The sequence below is a fragment of the Pocillopora damicornis genome, chromosome 7, assembly GCF_964200805.1.
Source record: "Pocillopora damicornis chromosome 7, jaPocDami1.2, whole genome shotgun sequence".
Lineage (NCBI taxonomy): Eukaryota > Metazoa > Cnidaria > Anthozoa > Scleractinia > Pocilloporidae > Pocillopora > Pocillopora damicornis.
In genome coordinates, this window is record NC_142676.1 from 20,429,463 (window position 1) to 20,450,168 (window position 20,706).

General features: G+C 39.1%; 2 protein-coding genes and 1 long non-coding RNA gene across 5 annotated transcripts in view; 1 reads left to right on the forward strand and 2 right to left on the reverse strand.

Moving 5' to 3' along the window:
• The window catches only part of LOC149043057 (uncharacterized), an 81,258-nt gene that overhangs the window by 14,165 nt on the left and 46,387 nt on the right, over positions 1-20,706 (reverse strand). The gene's annotated exons all lie outside the window — the stretch shown is intronic.
• LOC113670570 (endoribonuclease Dicer) lies at positions 809-16,861 on the reverse strand. 2 transcript variants are annotated; one of them, XM_089211155.1, is made up of 14 exons: positions 16,753-16,861; positions 16,303-16,541; positions 13,159-13,845; positions 12,402-12,602; positions 11,131-11,570; positions 10,458-10,627; positions 9,736-9,868; positions 9,051-9,269; positions 5,952-6,125; positions 3,515-5,449; positions 3,059-3,227; positions 2,735-2,807; positions 1,897-2,129; positions 809-1,760 (listed from the first exon to the last, which is right to left on the reverse strand). In XM_089211155.1, the coding sequence occupies exons 2-14, from the start codon at positions 16,532-16,534 to the stop codon at positions 1,756-1,758; spliced, it is 4,671 nt and encodes a 1,556-aa protein (XP_089067281.1). In that variant the 5' UTR covers positions 16,535-16,541; positions 16,753-16,861; the 3' UTR covers positions 809-1,755. The 2 variants fall into 2 exon arrangements, with proteins under 2 accessions (XP_089067281.1, XP_089067280.1); XM_089211154.1 differs by having other exon boundaries at positions 1,714-2,129.
• LOC149043059 (uncharacterized) lies at positions 7,641-12,392 on the forward strand. Of its 2 annotated transcripts, XR_016188098.1 has the most exons (5): positions 7,641-7,961; positions 8,511-8,581; positions 9,089-9,300; positions 10,935-11,090; positions 11,176-11,743. It is a non-coding gene; the product is annotated as an uncharacterized LOC149043059 (long non-coding RNA). The 2 variants fall into 2 exon arrangements; XR_016188099.1 differs by lacking the exon at positions 8,511-8,581 and having other exon boundaries at positions 7,832-7,961; positions 11,176-12,392.

Sequence of the window (20,706 nt, forward strand, 5' to 3'; positions counted from 1 at the left end):
CAAACTCGCCCCTCGCGCCACTCGGTCAGATTGTGGAATGAACGGCAAAGCCCTCACCATTCTCAATCCAAGGTCGTCACGGTTTGTCGGAATTTTTTTGGATTATGGCTGCTAAAACACTGAAAAATCCGTATCGCTTACAGACAGTGACGTTCTCACAAAGGCATGTGCGCCTGCATTCACAGGCGTGAACCCGAGTGAACACAAATTCAAACTTGAGAGACAACGCATGGTGAAAATGGTTTAAGTTTAAAGCAAGGTGGCGTCTTGCACGGCTGTTCTTGGCAAAGAGTGTCTTGCACATTACTTGGTGCTCACAGTACCCATGTAACACTGTGCGACGAACGGTGTGCTGACTTCTAAAAGAAACAGACTTCTAACTACAACGAGGTACGTTTCACGGTTTAGAATAATCAGCAAAATGAACATCCAGTTTAAACAGAGATTTCTCTCAAGCTACATAGACTTTCACTTCTTCTCACTTTGCGCAAGCGAAGTAGCTATGACACTGCTAAGTATCTGACGAACTCTTATGCTTGAGACAAAAGGCACGTCCGCTATGTTAGCGAACGACTTTGTTATTTTCAACCAATAGATTTTTAAGGAAGTAAGGAATAATAGGTCACATGGTTGATGAATAGCAGAAGCGATAATTTTAATTTAGTGCAGAAACCAAACTGGGGTTCGACCTGTGAGAGCTTATTTCGGTTTCTGAAGCATTTCTGCTTATCCTCCTATGACAGCGGCTTAGCTCACTATCTGTCACGGAGCGAGTAACGTAGCCATTTGTAATACAAACTCAAGCAAATTTATGCTAGTTAAAATTATTATTTATTACGGAATTAGGCGGCTTTTTTTAGGAGGTTTCTCATATATGTATAGTTATTTTACACAAGACTTTCCATTTTATTTCAATAAAACTACTTACAATGAAAACACATATCGCGATTACCAAAATCGGTCTTGCATTCTTACATGCTGCGCTTAAAATTGGTAAAAAAATCTTTAAAAGGAAATGCCTGATTCTCTTGAAGCGATTTTATAACTAAAATTTTATCTTCATCAACTAAACTCATATGCCAAATCACTGCTTCTTTTAACGTTGTTGCTTTCAGAGTTTTCTGTTTTTCTTCCGATTTGTTTTGCTGTTCTTTTGCTTAGTTCGGGTTTTCTCTCTTTTCCGTAAATTGTTAGCGACGACGCCCTGACGCCCACAAGATAAAAGCAAGAGTCATTTAACAGATAAAAAGTAAATAGAAATCTTTTGAATTGTCATGGACACCCTCCAGTTAAAAACAAAACTTAGTTAAAAGATAAAATGTATATACAAAATATTTCAAAGCCGTATTTATAATGCAAACCTCTAGACAAATGTCGATGTCTGAGAAGGGACAGTGGTAAACAAAGTAATCTTAAACGACTCCCATTCATTCAAGGTACGTCACCAACATAAACGCAGCTCATAGCGGAAGGTACTTCACATTAATAAGCATAGGCACATACGAAAACTTACTTCCTATAAACAGTGTTCCACAGCATTATCTCAACAACACAAATCTAAGAAAGCACTTTGCCTCAATATTGATGTCCTCCAAGCCCACACTGAAACTTAATCTTCCTCGTATACTGTAACTCCTGTTACGTGCCTGCAGTGTGACGTCAACATCCGGGACATCGGCCATGTGCTTTGTCGAAAACGAACTAATCGCGTGTTTGTACTGGCATGTCTTGCTAACCATAATTGTTGAGTTACGGTCACTCTAAAATCGAAACAGTCGGTAAGTTCCATCGTATTTTGTGTGTATTGTAATTTCGCTCGTTAAAGGTTCCTTATTGCCTAGCTGGATGTTTACTCGGTTGTATTACTGGAACATTTATGGATTTTCATTGGAATACCTGTAAATAATTCGTTGAGTTTTCGCTTTCGAGTCTTATGCTTATGTGGTTCTGCGAACTGCCTAATATATACCGCAGCGTTCTCTTCTGAAGATTTCTTTTCCAGTCCTTCAATAGCAAGCTTGGCGGCTGTAGCTTTAGCAATCTTCTTGTTCGGTCCTTTTCCAGTGTACTCTCCCCAGTACACTCTCAGAGTAAGCTGAATCTTTCCATCATCAAGGGTCTCCGCTTTCCTAGAGAAAACAAAGCAAAACAAAAAACATGAAAATTCGTGATCAAGAACTCATTGTTTGATAGCCGACTGGCAAACAAGGCCTCTTTGACTCGTTATACGCTGGAGATGAAAGTAACGCACGCCAGAAGACGCGCCTGAAAAAGCAAGTAACGCTTGGCGTTGCGTAAACCTTATGCGGCCACTCTCATGCGCGTGTTGTCATTCGCGCTTTTTAATACTTTACTGACTGGTGTACAGATCATGAGCGGACAAGTGAACTTTTTTGTAAGAGTAAGATCCTGCAATTTGGTAAATAAAACCGAGCCACTGCCGAAATTCTGTGTAATCTTTCTCAATATCTCCCTATCTCGAGATATAATATTGAAAATTTCGTGTTGCGCCACACTATTTTTGCCCATGTTTTTGGAAAGGTCTCCCGCACTCTGCCACACTTTAATGAACAATTCTTTTTAAAGACTGCTTCCACAGTTCATAAATATCGTTTTTGGAAAAAATGCAGTCCATTACCCTCTAAAATTGTTTTCACCTTTAAGGCAGTTAGTCTGAGACGTATGCAGGGAGAGTCAACCAACCCGGCATAACTGTACTGAACTGTACACTCACCCAAAGTCAGCCTTCTCGTCTTCCTCGTAGACAAGTCTGATGGGATTTCGCGGTATGTTCACTGAGTAATGATCTGAATAGAAAAATCATATCAATGAATATTTCTAGTGCTTTCCTCTAGGTTCGTATTTCAAGTGCCTTCCTTTACACTTTGGAGTTGATAGCTAGGGTTGAATTCTTAAACTCCATGCTGAATGTACTTTCTCTGACTCATTCTCACTCCTTTCCTTTCTTATTGCGAAAAAAACTTCGGAGCTCTCCGCTGATAAGGCTTTTAAGGATGGGAGGTTGATCCACCCTCGCGGGTGGCGATGGCCAACTTACCGATGTAGGGTTTCATCATGCGGTAGTACACACCCCAGGTTTTAGTCAAATCCATATCGCTGTCCAAAAATATCGCGCCTGCTACTGATTCAAAGATGTCACCAAGAACTTTAGGCGCCTCGATTCCTTCTTCTTCTTCAGACACGATAATAAATGGGTCAGCGGTGACCTGCCAAATAATTGTTAACAAAGAAACATACCTTATAAATCAACTGGAGAAAATATTCATTAACCGTCTGGCCCATGAGAGTAATTAGCACCTAATTTCTCCTTACGATATCAGCCCTGAATCACATGCTAAGGTCACGAGAATAAAGGAAACGTCTCTATCACCAACTAAAGAAGCTCTTGATTGTTCAACAAATTCTCCTTGTCAGCACCTTAGGAAATGTATGGAGGACAGAATGGAGAATAAGAAAACTGATGTAAAGGATTAAAGAATAAAGTTCACCCTACCGTTTGAAGCTGATTATCTTTCCTCTCTTCTGCCTCATCTTCCACTCTGTCAATAAAGTTCTTCATTGTTTGGAACCACTTTGGAGACATATGCTTCAGATACTTGTGGTAGTTGTGTTCTACGGCAAGGGTGGCAAAGATGTTATTATTCACCAAGGCCTGTCGTATATCGGTCAGTTCCCCTGGTGACAAGTTGACGTGACGGAAGTACAAATGTTGCGTGACCAAAAAGTCTAACAGAGCATCGCCGAGGAACTCGAGTCTTTCGTAACTTGGCGTGACACGGTTTTCGTGGTAGGACGCGTGGGTTAGCGCTTCTACTAAATACAACTTGTGCTGGAAATTGTACGAGATTGATTCGTTTTCAAAGTTTTCCAGGCCAGAAGTGAGGCGGAAAACCATATCTCCTTTACCTTGCGCTACTGTTATTTTTGTCTGATCTGGCCAAAATCTGGCATAGCAACCCGATTTACTATTCTCCACCCGCGGATCAATGTCGACGTTGACATCAACTTCAGGTAAAACTTTAAGCCCCAGAAACTTCATAAATCGCAACGCACCAAGATAACCACAGGATATTAGATACGCTCCGATAAGTCCTTCGATGCTGTCAGCTATGGACTTGTCCGCTATCATTTGCGTGTTGCATTTCTGGCGCGCATGCTCTGTAGCAGTAAGTTTTGTCTTCTTTCCACTCTCTGAGGTCTCGTCAACTTCCATCGCCTCGACCGTGTCCCAGCTGTCAACTTCCATGGGTGGGCTACCTGTGGTGCGATTCGGTGGTACGTCGCCAAACTGACATCCCGTAGGACACCAAACGTCGCGAGCCAACTGCGTGTTCTGGAGATACTCGCCCAGAGATTTCTTGGCCGCTGCTCGGTACAACGCTAAATTACTAATCTGGTTTGTCCTACGTCGGGTCAGCTTGCCTTCGTCTTTATCGCTGTATGTGCAGAAGAGATGAATAGACACGGCCAGCTTCAGAAATGAGTCCCCCAGCATCTCCAGCCTCTCCAGATTAAATGCATCTCCGCTGTGGGTGGTGGTAATAGCTTGAAGAACGAGAAAGGAGTCGGGGTGGTTAGCAGATGGTGGACTGTGAGGGAACATCGACCTGATGCCGGGGAAAAGCGCATCATCTTTTTCAGGGTCCCAAGTATCGTCTTCAACCTTCATGGGCGCTTCTCTTGGCCCCTCTTCAGCTCCAATGGGAGGAGGGGTTGATTCATCTGTTGTGTTGCGTACACCAGTAACCATGGCCTTGAGATCGGCAACGAGAAGGAGGGAGGTGACACGCTGAAGAATAGATGGTAGAATCTGAGACACGCTGAGGAGGGAAGCGCGAATGGGAATATCGTCACACAACTCTGGAACAAGACAAATCACATCTCGCTTGTTTTTTGTTCCTCGTTTTTGGTCCACAAGAAAATTCACTCTAGCGGAGAGCTCTTTCACTTCAACAAGAGGTTGATGCTTGTTCGCAATGCATCCCCTTTCTCCGTATTTAAGGCGAAAATATTCTTCATAAGTGTTGCCCTGCGACTTTTCTGGGAACGGAGACATCGGAGTCAGATCGTCACGAACATTCAAAACAGCGTACTTTTGTGGAGATTCAACGTAGTTTTTTGTTACTGCTGAGTCTACGACGATGGGCTGATTTACACGGCTTTGTTTGGGTGAACGCGAAAGCTCCTCTCTCATGCGATCAAAGTCAATACTCCTTCCTGAAGCCTTCAACATAACAATGAAGTAACCATCCACACTTCCTGGTGTGAATTCCACGGGAGAGCGTAGAACGTGACTGAAGAGAAAGAGATGAAACTTGCGAAGAATTTTTAACTCTTGTTTAGTGATGTTTACACGCAAAGGAGATCTGTGACACTGCAAGGATACTGTGACTTCGCCATAGTTAGGATACAGTTTGAACGATCGTATCTGAAGAGTGAAAAAAATTTCATTGTAAAATGTAGGGCAACATCTGCAGTCAAACCCTAATTCAGGTCAATATTTGGAGCAAGTCTTATCGTTTAAGGAATAGAACCTCATAACTGTTATTTTACGAAGGGCCGACTGTTGCTAAGGTTTACAGGTCAAAAAAACTGACTGCCTGTTACTACGCACTCTCAGTGTCCTACAAAGTAAGAATCGTTCCTATTTTAAACTGCGAGGTCCTTGATAGTGTGTGTGGTAAAAGTGGTATATGTTTTAATTGGGGACCTTTAGTAGCTAGTGAGAATTCAAAGTAAAACAACCAAACTGCCTAAAGTGCGGGAAAATGCAGGCGATCAAGTCGTGATTGGTTTTAGTTTTGCAGCTGATTGGCTGAAAGAGAGGTTCAAGTTTTCTGGACCAATTACAGAGCGACACTGGATTGACAATTGCTCAACAGAATTCGGTTACCTGACAACAAATGAAATATTAATAATAAAGAACTAACCCAAGGAACTCTTTTCGTTGTCAGCATTCCAAACGTACAAGTTTTATTGAGGAACAGTGGCTTACTAATGACAAACTCTTGTGGCTGAGTAAGTTTAGTGACTTGTATGGTGATGGTCGTGAGGAACTGGGGCTGACCATCCTGTACCAAGCTGCTGACAAATACTTCAGGAACCTGGGCAAGAACAAAACATTAGGGCTCAGTTGTGTAAAGGGCGGATAACGCTATCCAACGGATAAATCGCTATCCAGCCGATAAGTGATAGCAAAACATACTGCGTTATCCACCGGATAGAGTTTTATCCGGTGGATAGTGGTATCCAACCTCAGAACAACCGGCGCCAGGTAAAGAAGGTGTAAATATTTTGTGAAACCCTATAATTTAAAGAACACTGAACTAACCTTTAAAACTAACTATGCAAGAACAGAATTATTTAGGTCTTCTTTTTTTTCCCAGAGTTGCTCGTCTTTGGAATAATTTACCTATATCTATTAGGAGAAGGGAATCACTATCAATGTTCAAAAATGACCTAAGACGCTACTGTTTTGCTATCGATAGCAGAGATTTAAAGTGATTGTTACTTGATTTTAGTTAGCACTTAGTTTTAACATGTAGCATTTTACCATACTCGTTTTATGATATTGCCTGTAATTATGTATACTTTACTTTTGTCCTCTATTTCATATATATAGCTTCTGGTGGCCTTTATCTTTAGGGAAGTTCATTCCTGTTGCTAGGTCTTCCATCAGCTATTAATTATATGTTTGTATGTACACATATTTATTTGCTGTAAATTGGCTAAAGACAAGAGCATGAACCGAAGGAGAAACTTGCGCTCAACGTTGGGATTCGAGCATGGGTTTCGTGGTCGAACGCTCTGCCAACAGCGCTACAGAAAATAAGCTGTATACTCAGTCATACGAAATCTTTGGAGTAATCTGGGGTGCAATAGGGTGCAATAGTATCAACCTCGTTCCCAGGGCCTTTTCCCCTCCCCCAACTCCACCCCTAACTAAGGGAAAAGGCCCTGGGAACGAGGTTGCAATAGTATATGCTAATTGGCTGAGTGAGAGGGCCGAATTGGAGAGTATTTTGCTCTCGGTCCTAAGTAGTTATGAACCAAGCACAGCAACGTGCGTATGTCATGACCAAGAAAGAAATATTTTTCCGTGCGGCCCGGCTTAAATCAACCAATAAGCATTTCATCATATGATAGCCACTCTCCTTCATTCCTCCTTCCTTTTTTCAGCTCGCACCTGGCGAGGCCGTATGCACCGTCGTAGAGCTTTTTCCGGCCCCGCCTACCCCACCGCGCATGGACTTAACACAATGTTTTACGATAAAAGCGGACTGGGTCTTACCTCGGCCGCACCAACACAGAGGTCAAACGTCTACGCATGTGCGAACGTTTAGTCCCATGCTTTCAGGGCTATTAGAACTAAGTTGTCTCACTCGAATTACAAACACCCCCCAAGTCACTAAGTCACGGGGTTTTAGAAGCGAATAACTTTTTTTATTAAAGCTAAAAAAAGAATGGTAAATTAACTGGATACCCGTACTTGAATAAACTTAGATTGAAAAGTCTCAAGTTTTCCTTTTCTCATTTTTTCTTTCAATTTTCTGTCACTTATTTTGCGAGACTGCGGTTGTTTCTTATGTTTTCCTTTCAAATTTCGCGCGGGAAATTAGCTCATGACCGGCCGGGATTGATCCCCTCACGCATGCCCGACGTTTGGTCACTGGGTTGGCTATCATTGGGTCGGTCAGTGTAAAACGCAGACTACCAGACTACAGAACGGGGTTAAAGTGCAGACTGAGAATAAAATGTAGGCTGAAGACTGCAGAACAGGGGTAAAATGCAGACTTGGTTCTAAAACAACCGCCCGCTTCCCCGGAAAAGAGTTTCAAGAGTGAGCTGGATCGAGGCCGCGTAAGTCGTGAGAACCTGGCAATAATTGTCACGGCGATTGATTTCCTCAGATGGTTTTGGCGTTGACATTTTGTTTTAAGGTAAGAACGAGAAATTGAACTGTTTGAATATGCAGTTCACAGCCAGCTTAATACATTTCCCATGTTAAGGAATAAACACTTCTACTAAGCAACATAAGATAGCTTTAACATACATGTAGCTCATGTCTACTTTGTTTGGCCTTGAAAGTAGAAGCGATAGACTTTCATCACATATCGGCAGTTTCGATTACTTGGAAAATTAAAACTTTTTTCTCGCACCTTTGTTTTGCGTTGCGAAGTTAGGCGTGCAAATTATTTGAATTTAATGCAAATTTGTGGGTGCGAGATAAGGATCTAATAAAAAACCTCCAAACAAGATCCCCTGCGCCCAATTGTTCGAAGGCCGATTAGCGCTAACCCGGGGTTACTGAGTTTTAATCTGGGTTTCTTTAGTCCCTTCTTCAAAGGCCAATTTCAGATAATTTCTTCAATTCTTTTTAGAACACCCAAGCATCAAATTGTAGGCAAAAATAAATATACTGAGTATGCCTTTCAAGCTTTCAGATTTGAGGTCAGATTTCACGCTAACCCTGGCTTATCTTAACCTAGCTTTGAACAACCTGGCCCAGATGTTTGCCTCTCTTATTCCGCTTGGTGTTTCACTTCAGTTTCAACCCGAGGTAAATCTGCGGCTATGATGGTCAACTTAACCTATGTTGGGCTTCTTGTTGGCTGACAAGGGTTGCTTCGGAAATTTAATTTTGCTGTGACGTATTTTTATTCATTGGAAAAATGGCAGAGTCTTCCCTAAATTGAAACAAACTAGCAAACAGAAGTCTCAAGTTCCTTTTAAGTTTAATGATTTAGAGAAACCAAAAATGTTCATAAATTTCAACTAAAGAACCAAGTCTGCATTTTAACCCTGGTCTGTAGTCTTCAGTCTGCATTTTAACCTTGGTTTTACACTGACTGTAATTTGATGAGAATGGGGCCAATAAAAATTATTCAGGGAGAGGCAGACCCTCTAGCTGACTGACCAAATTTATGAATAGACAGTGCATTGTGAGCAACATTGTACTGAAATGTAAGTTAACAGTTTAATATGTAAGTGTAAGTCACAGGCCACATTTGTGACATTCAACTACTTACCTTTCTCACATACTGTCGTCTTCTCTTCTTTGTTCCAGCTTTTGGTTTTTTTCCGCTGGACTCAGCTGCAGCTTCTTCTTCTTCCAAATCACTTTCCTCGTCAGATAAAGTCTGCTTTGGTAACAGGTCATCATCAAGTTCACCAATCTTGTGAAGCAGCTTACAGGCTCTGAGCGCAGCGACCATCTTGGCTTGGCTCTTACTTGGCATTGGTTCACCCTGATGAAATGCAGAGAGAGATGATTCTGATGTGAGCGATTTACATGTAATTTCTCCTTGTAATTCCAATATCTTGCATTGCAAACAGGTTATGAGAACCTATAAGCTTATCACCTTTAAGGTTTTGTCTTGATATAAAACCATATTCTCCTCTCCAATTTACAAGGAAATGTATGGCAGTTTGTAGAGAGAATCTTACAGAATCTTGGAGAGTTACTGGGGTAATTCCCAAGAGCTAACAAACAATTCTCGTGCTAAATTACAATGCTTTTCCTTGAAACTTGGTTCAAAGAATGAGAGCAGTTTTGAATTGAGAGTCACAAAACCAAAACCAGAGAACCAATAACCAATCAGAAGACAGATAAACATTATCAATAGCCAATGAGAATGACAGTGAAAATAAGCATATTTCTGTGGTAGGTTTTTTATTTCTTTATTTAAAAAAAGAGAAGTCCTCCAAACTCACTATTATATCTTTACGTATTGGACAGTTTCTTGGAAGTGTTAGTTTACACTTGTAACCATCTTTCCCAATTTCTTCGACCTTGTAAACTGGCTTGGGCTGAGTAAACCGGTCTCCTGGAAGCTTTGAACAGTACCTGAAATGACAAAAGTAGAAATATTGATATAATTCTAGGTTTATAAAGTTTATAATAAGTAATTAATCTTCTCTATATTAAATATAAGACCCTGAGTTAAAATTTAAAAGAGCATAACTTTTATGTTGATGTGGTGTAAGAGCTTTTAAAGAGGCAGTGTAATCCCTTATTTTGAACTCAACAGGTACAAAAAAAATCATGAAACTGGTAGACTTATCCTTTTACCTGCAGAAGTTTAAAAAATTTCCAGTGATTTTTGGTGAAAAATAAGAGGTAATACAAGCAGTGAATTGTACCAGTTGCCTCCAGAAAAGGAGAGCAATGGAGAGCTGTCAATTATTAATCAGTTTGTTGTTGCTACGGAGTGATCTTGAGTTTTGTGGGGAAGCAAGCAGCTGGCTTTACAGCAATACTCATGGTAAATACAAATCACCCCTTTCACAATAGGAGCCCAAGTTTGTTACCCATAAATGGCACATCTTCCTTTTTTACACTTACATTACTCAACAATAAACAACTCAACCAATAGTGGTAATCTTGAATCTAAAACCACGTCAAAATTGGAAGTTAATAAATTCCTTGCACTTACTTTGAAAGTAGAGAAATACTACTGCTCATAGTTACTCTAGCTCCCTTGCCATTTACTGGTATGTACGGCAGCAAGAAATCTGTGTCTACTGATTCATTACACTCTTCCGCTGATGGCTCCAACCGGTCATGGCATCTTTTCAACAAGATCTCCTCAATTGCACGCAACATCTAGGGTATAAGTCATTTTTAAAAAGCTTCCTAAGAGTATACATTTGTTACTGTCATTCACTCAGGTTATTGATATGTGTTTATTTGCAATATTCAAACCAACTTTCCCAGCTCAGCTTAAAGCTGGTTTAAATGGCAGCCTGTATAAACAATCTAAAAGGCCAGACTATGACTGACATCTACATTCCCTATTCTTTGCGAGAAATGCATGGTTTCCTTAATGTCCCCTGCCAATCATTACAGAGGAGATGAGGCTTACAGCTTATTATCCTTTTCTGAGTTGACTAGAATGTCTAACTATTTGCAGATGTCTTAGCAAAGGCAGCACACTTCTCAGTTATTCTAAGACCCTGAGTGTTGGTTGGCAGTCTGGAGCTTGAACCCTCAACCTCCCACACCACAGTCTGGTGCTCTACAACCTCTGTTAAACATTATCAATGAAAATCACCAAAATACAGGATAGGTATGGATTTTTACTGAATTTATCACATTAAAAAATGTACCTTCAATTCATTCACTTTTTCTGCTTGCTCTTTTTCATCCACCAGCATGTAGTACTTGGAACCTTTGGCACGAGCTCTGCCCTTTGACTGTACATAGGAACGATAATTCTGTGGGAAATCAAACCTGCAGACAACATTGCACTTGGGAATATCTAATCCCTCCTCAACAACAGAGGTGGCTATCAGCACATTGAATTCATGTCTTTTCTTGTCATTTCTGAACTTGCGCAGCACTTCCTCCTGTTTCTTAAAATTCATCTCTGCATTATTGGAGTAGTTAACCTTTGCACCTGTGCCATGACCAATCACAAAGTTACTTTTGATGAATGAGAGCTCCTGATCTAGTTTGGCAGCCATGTTAAGCTGTTTACTGAGGATCAGTGCTGTGTATCGTCTTTCAACAAACACAATGGCACAGAGGGTCTTGTCCTCTTCAGATGCTGCAAAATAACCAAACTGGGGATCACCAAGCTGTTTTGCAGAGTGGCATTCAAAAACCACTCTTGCACATTGAATTCAGAAAACAGATTTCAAGAAAGATCCAATTTAAAAGCTTGCTTTTGAGTGTGTAGGGATTAACAAAAAAACAAAAATAAACCCACAAGATCATTGTTATTAATATCATTATTAACAATTGGCTAAATCTTCCTTAAGGTGAAGCTGGGTAGCAGATGTAGCCATGTTTGATCCTTCTACCCTTGTGATTGTTCTTCAACTGAAAGCCTTTTCTTGATTGAATGAGGAGATGGTTACAGAAGTTTAAAGTATCCTCTAAATATTGATCTCCCCTGAGAGATTATTATAGTTGTTATTATCATCATTTTTGTTTTTAAATTTCCTACTATAAAAATTGTAATCATTATGGTGCTATTATTATCATCAATACTTTTTTATTAGCACCACTATTATTAATATTAATGCCATCAAGTATTATTATTGATTTTATTGCTGTTACTATGATAGAGGGTTCCATTTCACCTCTTACTGCTAAGAGCAAACCAAAAAAAATTTCTCCTCACAATAACATTACAACTCAAATATGAAGGAGCTAAGAAGAGAGAGAAATAATGGGCAGTGGATGTCTTGAAATTTAACACAGAGTCTCAGGGTTGAAATTTTTAGGAAGGTTTGGAGAGATCTTAGGCATGAAAGGGTCAACTTGTGATAAGAAATGCAAAAATATCCACTTTGCTAATCTTCTGTTTTGGTCTCCATGAAGGAGATAAAAAAGTAAGTTTCATAAATAAAGCAGTCAGCAGAGTATTCCTTACCTTCATGCTGTGAGTTAGCAAACTCCCTGAAAACACTCAGAAGTTTTTCAAGTTTAGGCATGAAGTAACAAAGTTCACTGTCCTCAGACCCATCACTCTCAGTAAAATTACAGTAAGTTCTTCGCAGTTGACGCAGCTGGTTGGCACTACACTCACAGAACATTTGTCCTTCTCTGCTGCTTTGAACCTTGCATGCTCTGTCTACAAGAAAAGATCAAGGTTTATAAGTGCATTCCATTCCAGTTGATCAAAAGATGCCAACAAAGGCATTTTTATCCATCTCAGGTTAATTTTGCTTGAATTGGAATAATTCAGTCCTATGAGCAGAGAGTTTGGCACACTCTCAATCTCTATTCTGTAGGCTGAACTTTTTGACCCTCAGAGTGAATAGCATCCAATTTCTTCTTACAATATAACGCCAGCCTGAATCAACCAATAAGGTAACAAGAATCTAGGAAATGATTGCCACCTAAAGAAGCTCTTGATTGTTAAACAGGTTCTCCTTGTCAGCACCTTAAGAAATGTATAGAGAACAGTTTGGAGAACATGTATACTGATGTTAGGATGTAATGATTTAAAGCAAAATTTAAAAACAATCCTACATGACCAAAATATTTGGAAATGGAGGCATGAGATTTTTCCCCTTCATTTTGGAAACTAATATTTGGTTCATGTTGACTGTATTATGATTTTTAAAAACTTGACTTGAACTTGGGGCACAGTTACATTTATCTCTAAAACTGAAACTGTTCCATACCTAGATCCTTAATTAAGTATTCCGCCACTTTAAATGCAGCCCAAGGGCCCAATTCATCCAATGTCTCCTTACATTCCCTCAAGGCAAACTTAGCATACCAGTGCACATTTTCATCATGGCTGGACACCCGATTGTTGCAGAGAAGACCAATTCCTTGTGTTAAGACATCTGACAGTTTTTCCATCAAAATGTTCATGTTTTCATCACTGCTCTTACTTGGGTAAACAAGGAACACCTCTTCAGGTTTAGCAGCATGTTTTTCGACATCTTTATCTTGACTTGTTTCACAACTAGATCTTAGAGTGCGTTCCAGCTCTTTGATCTCTGATTCGATTTTATTAGGTTTTACTTTTCCATTTACTATTGAGGCAGTTAAACCCATAACTTTGGGTAATAGGTGCTGTGGGCAGTTGCTGAAGCACTGCATTATCTGTCTGTAAGGATGATTCTTCTTGGCGTGGTGGCATTCATCAAAGATTAGGAGATTCACTTGTGAAAGAAGTATGTAGCTATGTAACAGCAGGTCGAGGAATATTTGAGCTGTCATGACCAGAACGTTGAATGTATTGAACTCATTTTCCCAAGTGGGCTTGTCCCAGAAATCTACTCCCATCTCTCCAACATAATGCCTGACTTTCAAGTCAGTATGTTTTGTGATTACTTTTGCCTGTTGACCAGCTAGTGGAACTGGAAAAAAAGGAAGAACAAGTTAGTTACAAGGGGAGTAGAATTCCTTTAGAATCCTCAAGCTCCTTTCAACTAAAGGAAGTCAGAATAACAGAACATGAAAGACTTTGAAAAAGACGAATTTAAATAAGCTCTCTGGCAGGCCCCTTGGGATACAGTTTTTATGTTCGATGACATAGACTATATGCTCGAATCCTGGGAATCCTTATTTAACTCAGTGCTTGACTAGCATTATCCTTGATGTAAGAAATGTGTGAAACAGCTTCAACAAGTTCCTTGGATGTCCAAACCCACTTTAGATCAACTGCATCTCAGAGATAGCTATCTCAAAGCTGCGAGGATTTCATGTTCTTCTGATGACTAAAGAATAAAGTTGAGAGAAACAAAGCTGTCAAAGTCATTTGTAATGCTAAATGTGAATATTTTAATGATGCTTTTGATGCCAACAAGAACAATTCCAAGTCAATGTAGAAGACAATTAAATCTTTAGCAGGTGGCAAAAAGAATGCACAATCTGTTAGTTGCTTCAAAGAAGGTGACTGCATTATTGATGACACAAAAGGCATGGCCGATCTGTTTAACATACATTTTGCATCCACGGCTGGAAGTTTAAGATCTACTTTGCCAAGTGCCAACTGGAATTTTGACAACCTACACAACTTTGTCAATTCAAGAAAACACCCTGATGTGCTATTTCCTGTTCCTACAGTAACACCATCCATTGTCAAAACCATTTTTCTGAGTATCAGTCCTGATCAAGCTGTTGGTATTCATTGTATCAGATCACATTTATTGAGGATAGCAGCTCCTGAAATAGTACTTCCTGTTGCCCGGCTTCGAAATATTTTCATTGAGAATGGAGTGTTCCTTACATGATGGAAGAAAGCAAAAGTCACTCCTTTGTTTAAACGTGGCAAAACAGATGATTGTTCCAATTTCCCACTATCAGTTCTTCCAGTGCTTTCAAAAGTGGTTGAATGTTATATCCATGACTGTTTCTATGCCAGTCTGTCTGAGAACAACCTTATCTGACCATGGTCAGTCTAAATTTAGAAAATAGCTCAGCTCTGAAACTGCTGTGGTGAAGATCATCGATCAGTTGACTAATCTCAATAAAGACCATATCAGTGCTCTAACAATGATTGATTTTCGAAAGACCTTCAACATGGAAGAACATCAAATCCTACTTATGAAGCTCGGGGCTTATAGTGTGGCTAAAACCTCATCATCATGGTTCCAATCCTATTTAATAAACAGGCAGCAAGTTGTCTCTATTGATGGCAGTGACTCTGAACCTTCTGTGATTAAGTATGGTGTCCCTTGGGGAAGTATTCTGGAATCATTGTCTTTCATTCTTTTTATAAACAACTTGCTTTTCTATGTGTTATCTTCCCAAATAGATCTATAAACAGATGATACCACTTTAACATCTGCTCAATTTAAAGACTCTTTGTCTTTCTCTTCTTATGTTGAAAATGTTTGTAAAAAAACTTTCTCAACACACAAAGTAATGACATTGATATTATGAGAGCATGATGAGACCTGTATTAAATTAAGTTACTGTTGTTTGAACCAATTGTAAAAAGGACCTTTTAGGTAGAGCTCTGAAATTATAGAAGCGTGCAGCTAGACTTGTTATGGATGCTAATTCTTAGGTCTCTTCTGTCAGATTATAAGGTGATTTAAGTTGGTTACCTTTTCATGAGGAGGCTAAAATTCCCAAATGCCTTTTAACATATAATAGTATTCTTCACTCTTGTAACACTGGGAATGCAAACTATAACTTAGTATGCCCAAAGTTAAAACGTAAATTAGTTGGCAGCAAAACTTTCAATGTTACCATATGTCAACTATGGAACAGTTTACTTATCACCTTATGACAGAAGACATCTGTACAAAGTTTTAAAAATGCTTTAAGGCAATTTTTTCTCAGAAGTCAACAGAATTTGAATCATTTTATAGTTTAATAGGTCCCTTTTTACAGTTTCATGACTCTGTCATTTAATCCTTGAGATCTACTTTATGTTAGATTTTATCATAGGATTTTTAATTTTTTAACTGTTCTTTTATTTCTCTAATAATGCATTTATTTTTACTTACTGATATCTAAATTTGTATTAGTAATATCATATATATTCTATAAGGGCCTCAAGTTTACTAGCCTTTTTGCTATTAAGTGCTACCCTCTTTAAAGAAATAAAGATTTTACTAGAATGTAAACCACATTCTTGATCTTATATTTTAGTTTCTGGCATCGAAAGTTCAAATATATCATAATCAGACCAAAACAAGGAAAGATCTATGATCATTTCCTCTATTTCCATTGAATTGTATTTAAACCGTATGCGAGGACCGCCGCTACCCCTCTTCACAACCCCGGCCCGACCCGCGCTGAGATATCGTACCCACTCCCCCGAGGTAAAGCTGATCTCATAAAGACAAAACATATGACGGTACCTGTATTTACAAGGAAGAAAGTTCTTCGCCCGCCGTCTTTATAGTTTCCTCTTACTTCATGAGCGAGTTCTTTTATGAGCATGACACTTATAAACGTTTTGCCAGTTCCTGTGCCCAGACATACGATGGTGTTCCTTTCCTTCGCCCGCTCTAGAAGCTCCACTTGGTACGGCCGAGCTGAAAAATTCTCAACGGTTTCTCCACCTGTTTTGCTTTCGGAAGCCTTTTCCATGGTTTCACTTAATAAAATTACAAATGATGAAAAAAGCTTGAGTGTCAATACAAACTACGACGCCCTACGTTGGAAATCCTCTCACAAAGAAGGGCGATTCAACCGGGAAATTTTTTCAGACACAGAAGGTTATTAAGGAAATTATAAGAATTAGTAAGAGTGGTCGAAATAGGGACAAACAGTTGATCGCCTGCGATCAAGAAATTGCATTCGCTTACCTGATAATTCCTTCACCAAAAAATAAAAACTTTCTTCGACGGTGGAATATTCTCAGCCGAAGATAAAAAGTGAAAATGCTTCGCTAAGCAAAATTAATATTACGATATGTCACGATTTCTTTGACACCTTGCCTTATTTGGTTATTTGCCTAATTAACCCTACAACACAGAACAACAGGAAACCGGCCATGGCATTATTGTGTTTTCCTAGAAAGTACCAAGCATCGATATCCGGGAAAACAACGATTACGTCAAGCAAGAGATTTAAAAAAAAAAAAAAAGATATGTAAATATTCCACTTGGCTGGCTTTGAGTTGTAACACTTTCATCAAACAATGTCACGCGCGCTAAAAGAAAATTGTGGTTTTATTTGACTATGGAACTCAACCATGCATATTGATTAAATGGATTGCTTTAAATATATCTTTCATTTTAAAAAGAAAGCGTCCCATATTTTTCGGCGCTTGATGATATCAGTTAGTCAGTTAAGTATTCCGTATAATAAGAGGAAGGCAGAGTGTTTCCAGGAAAATTTTCGAAATCGTGAAATTTTTGAAGCATGAGGGCAAACCTTTGAAAGCATTTTTACAAGGGAAACAAGATCGATGTTTAATTCGGGCATAATTGAATCAGTTTTTTCCCAAAGTTTTAGGCACTCTACTCAGCTGTAAGTCCGTGACCGGTGTTTCAGCGAACACCTCTTTAATCTAAAGGGTTACGCCAAAAGTTTGCCCTTTGGAATCTTGTTAATCTTCTCATAACGTTACGAACTAATTTTTTTGTCTCCTTTTTTAAGGCAAAGGTATTTTCACTCGGTACAAGAAGATATTCAAAGTATTACGAAATGGCTCTGCCATAAATACGCTACATGTTTATGCTAGAGTTTTCTCTTCCATGTTAGACACATATCGGCGAATTTCATTCCAAGTGCCACGGAAATTCTAAGAAAGGATTGACGTCAATGACTGAGGACCAATTAATATTTATCACCCCAAAGGTGATGATCAAGTAGTATGTAGTCGCCATAACGAATTTTAAACTCTGACGTTTCGAGCGGCTTTTAACACTCCACTAACTTTTTTATCTTTATAAAAATAATGAAGAAAGAATTCTATCTAAAGAAATCTAAGCAACAGATCGCACTTTCTATCGGTTTACTGGCGTAATGACCCAGGCGGAAAAGCTCGGAAAATTTATAAACCACGAGCCGAAGGAGAGTGATAAACCAACTTTTCAATGGCGCTCGTAGCCCCTCAGTTCTTTTATAAATTGTACATATATCATATAAATATGTTCCGATGCGCATTACAAATGATGAAGATAACTTTTCTCGTGGTGGGGGCTTCCGCACTCGTTAACTTTCTCTTCAAGCTTCTCGCATACAACTTTCACAGAAACTTATGGAGATTGAATAGAGGGAGGCAGAGGATTGGTCGAACCCTGCAGCAAATATGTAGGAGCTAAGAATAGGAGATTTTCTCGTCTCTCACAGGGAGAAAGTGAAATTGGATTAATAAAATGTAGGACTGGCTAATAGCCGTTACCAGACATCAGGAAAGATTCCAGTGCAAATTATTCCGTCTGATCCGATTAGCAAGTGAGAACAAATCATAACAAGAATATCAGGGGGCAGCATTTAATTTGAAAGACTGATAGCTGGTGACGAGTGAGTGCGTTCGATTTCAGACACCTTACTATCGATCTCTAGCTAATTTTAGATGATTGTAATTAATCATAGTTGAAAGGCTTAGAAACTTAATTCTGAACCGCTTTCCTTCAGCCTCTCCTAATATTCAATGCAAATAAACTCGTCAAAAAAGAACCAACCATGGATAATACAAGGGACTGGCACTACCTGTCTCTTCCAGTATCCATGTACATACAATTTACATTCTAGGACCAAAAAGCCGACATAGGACGTGCAGAAGTGAGCCAGAGATATAAAAGGCGAACTTGAGTGATGTCCAGTTACTAATCTGAGCTACAAATAACTCTCAGCCATGAGAGACCATTTACCATCTGAAGATGGAAACCACAAGCCCCAAAATAGTGCTGATTCCGAAGCATTTGTCATTTAATAGAATCAACTACTAACTTAGCAGGTAATTTAGTGTCAACAACTGAGTTGAAAACGTAAATTGGCCACCGTAAAGAGTTAAAAGGCTGACGTTTCGAGCGTTAGCCCTTCGTCAGAGTGATTGACGAATATAATTATCTGTAGTTAAACTAAAAGGACCATTGATTAAAGCGCTTTATTATTCTTAGATAATTCAATCTTTTCTCCTTAAAAAAATATGAATTTTATTTTAAGGAATATGTCAGTTAAAAGGACACTGAAATTTATGATCACTTTAAACAACGGTAACGTTAATGAAAACTTCTCGTCGTATTATGTTGCAGTAATTGAAGAAGTTTTATCGGGAGAAAAGCGTTTTATTTGTTCTCTAGTATCTGCCATTATCAATATCCCTGTTAAAAGTAATGAGATTTTTATTTGCGAGTCACAGGTGATTAAATATGGCGTGAATTAGAATTTTCTTTTTGACATCAATTCTCCATGTTTTTCAACGTTGTCAGAAACCAATATTTGACAGCATTACGAAGCGTTTTTCTTTCATGATCAACATATCGGGATTAAAAATTATAACAATTTGATTATACATAGAAAACTGAGGTGGTAGAATTTTCTGATTAACAAGAAACCTTAACGAAATGTAATAAGATTTCCTTTGAACGCTTTTCAGTATTGCAATATTTTCTTTTGAGTAGCTGAAAATGGGTGTAAGTACACCCCGGTCCTGAAGTTGATACTCATTTCGTGTCATGAGCTACTTACCTCTAAATGACAAAATATCATTTAAATAAGTAACAGATAGCATAGCTTAAATTAAATCATTCTAAAAGGCTATTAGGCATGAAAGTTGAACAGAAAATAGTCATAACTAAACCACCTGCAGTCAATAATTTACACGTGTTTTCGTGGAACCTAAATAAGAATTAGTTTAGGAACCTTAATAAGCAAACCACGACGGCAACGGCATCGAGGACATGGCGAAATAAACAAGATTTAATGAGCAGGACAATAGTTCAGCACGTGCGTTGTAAAACTTTGTACATTTCTTAGCCGTCTCCTGTAAAAGCAACGCTATATCACCAAAATAAAATAAAATTTTGTGCGGTCTGAGAACGGACACCCCAACCAAGGGTTTCCATTTGGAACTTAACACTGCTCACATACGTTATGCTAATGTTGAAGGGTGGCACCGTAAGGGACGCCGGTAAACACAACCGGGCATTCCCGAAATTCTTATGATCATGACATGAAATATAAATTTATTTTTTTTAATCGACGTCTTCCTCGGCGCTGCTCGCTGACTGTTTTAGGTCCTTTATCATTTATTCATAATGTTTTTCATCCTCTATGCGTTTATTTTTAAGGGCTGCATCATTCGCAGACGACGCAAATTTTGGTGATTTCACGCCGTTGTTTTGCAGAAGACGGCTAAGAAATGTACAAGGTTGAAAACGCACGTGCTGAAATATTGTCCTGCCCATGAGATTTCTCTTTTTTTGCCACGACCTCGTTGCCGTCGTGATTTGCGAGAGTCCTCCAGTTATAAAACGAGCCGTACTCCCCAAGGCGGCAATATATCATTTTTGCCATTGATTTCTTTATCCATGAGGTGTATGCACAATGAAGTATGTGGCTGTACGGAAATCTTGTTACTTAATGTAGCAGGAAAATCAAGGTCGTCGAGAAAATTTGCCGCATTTCTCTCTTTAATGCAAAAAAAGTGACTACGTTTTCTTAACCAAACGATGGTGAAAAAAGGAACATTGAGAGCAAAGTTCACGTGCAATATTGACTCAAACGCAAATCACGTGCCTAAGAAAACGCACGAGTGAACATGTGACATTCAAACGCATTGTCTTACACTCGGATGTGCGCTGCGT

Excerpts from the sequence above, each read along its gene's own strand:
- LOC113670570 (XM_089211154.1), bottom strand. The coding sequence starts at position 16,534 with ATGGAAAAGGCTTCCGAAAGCAAAACAGGTGGAGAAACCGTTGAGAAT. Across the intron at positions 10,628-11,130 it reads AAAAAGTGAATGAATTGAAG|ATGTTGCGTGCAATTGAGGA; the intron begins GTACATTTTTTA and ends CTTATACCCTAG. Across the intron at positions 6,126-9,050 it reads GACGACAGTATGTGAGAAAG|GTTCCTGAAGTATTTGTCAG; the intron begins GTAAGTAGTTGA and ends GTTCTTGCCCAG.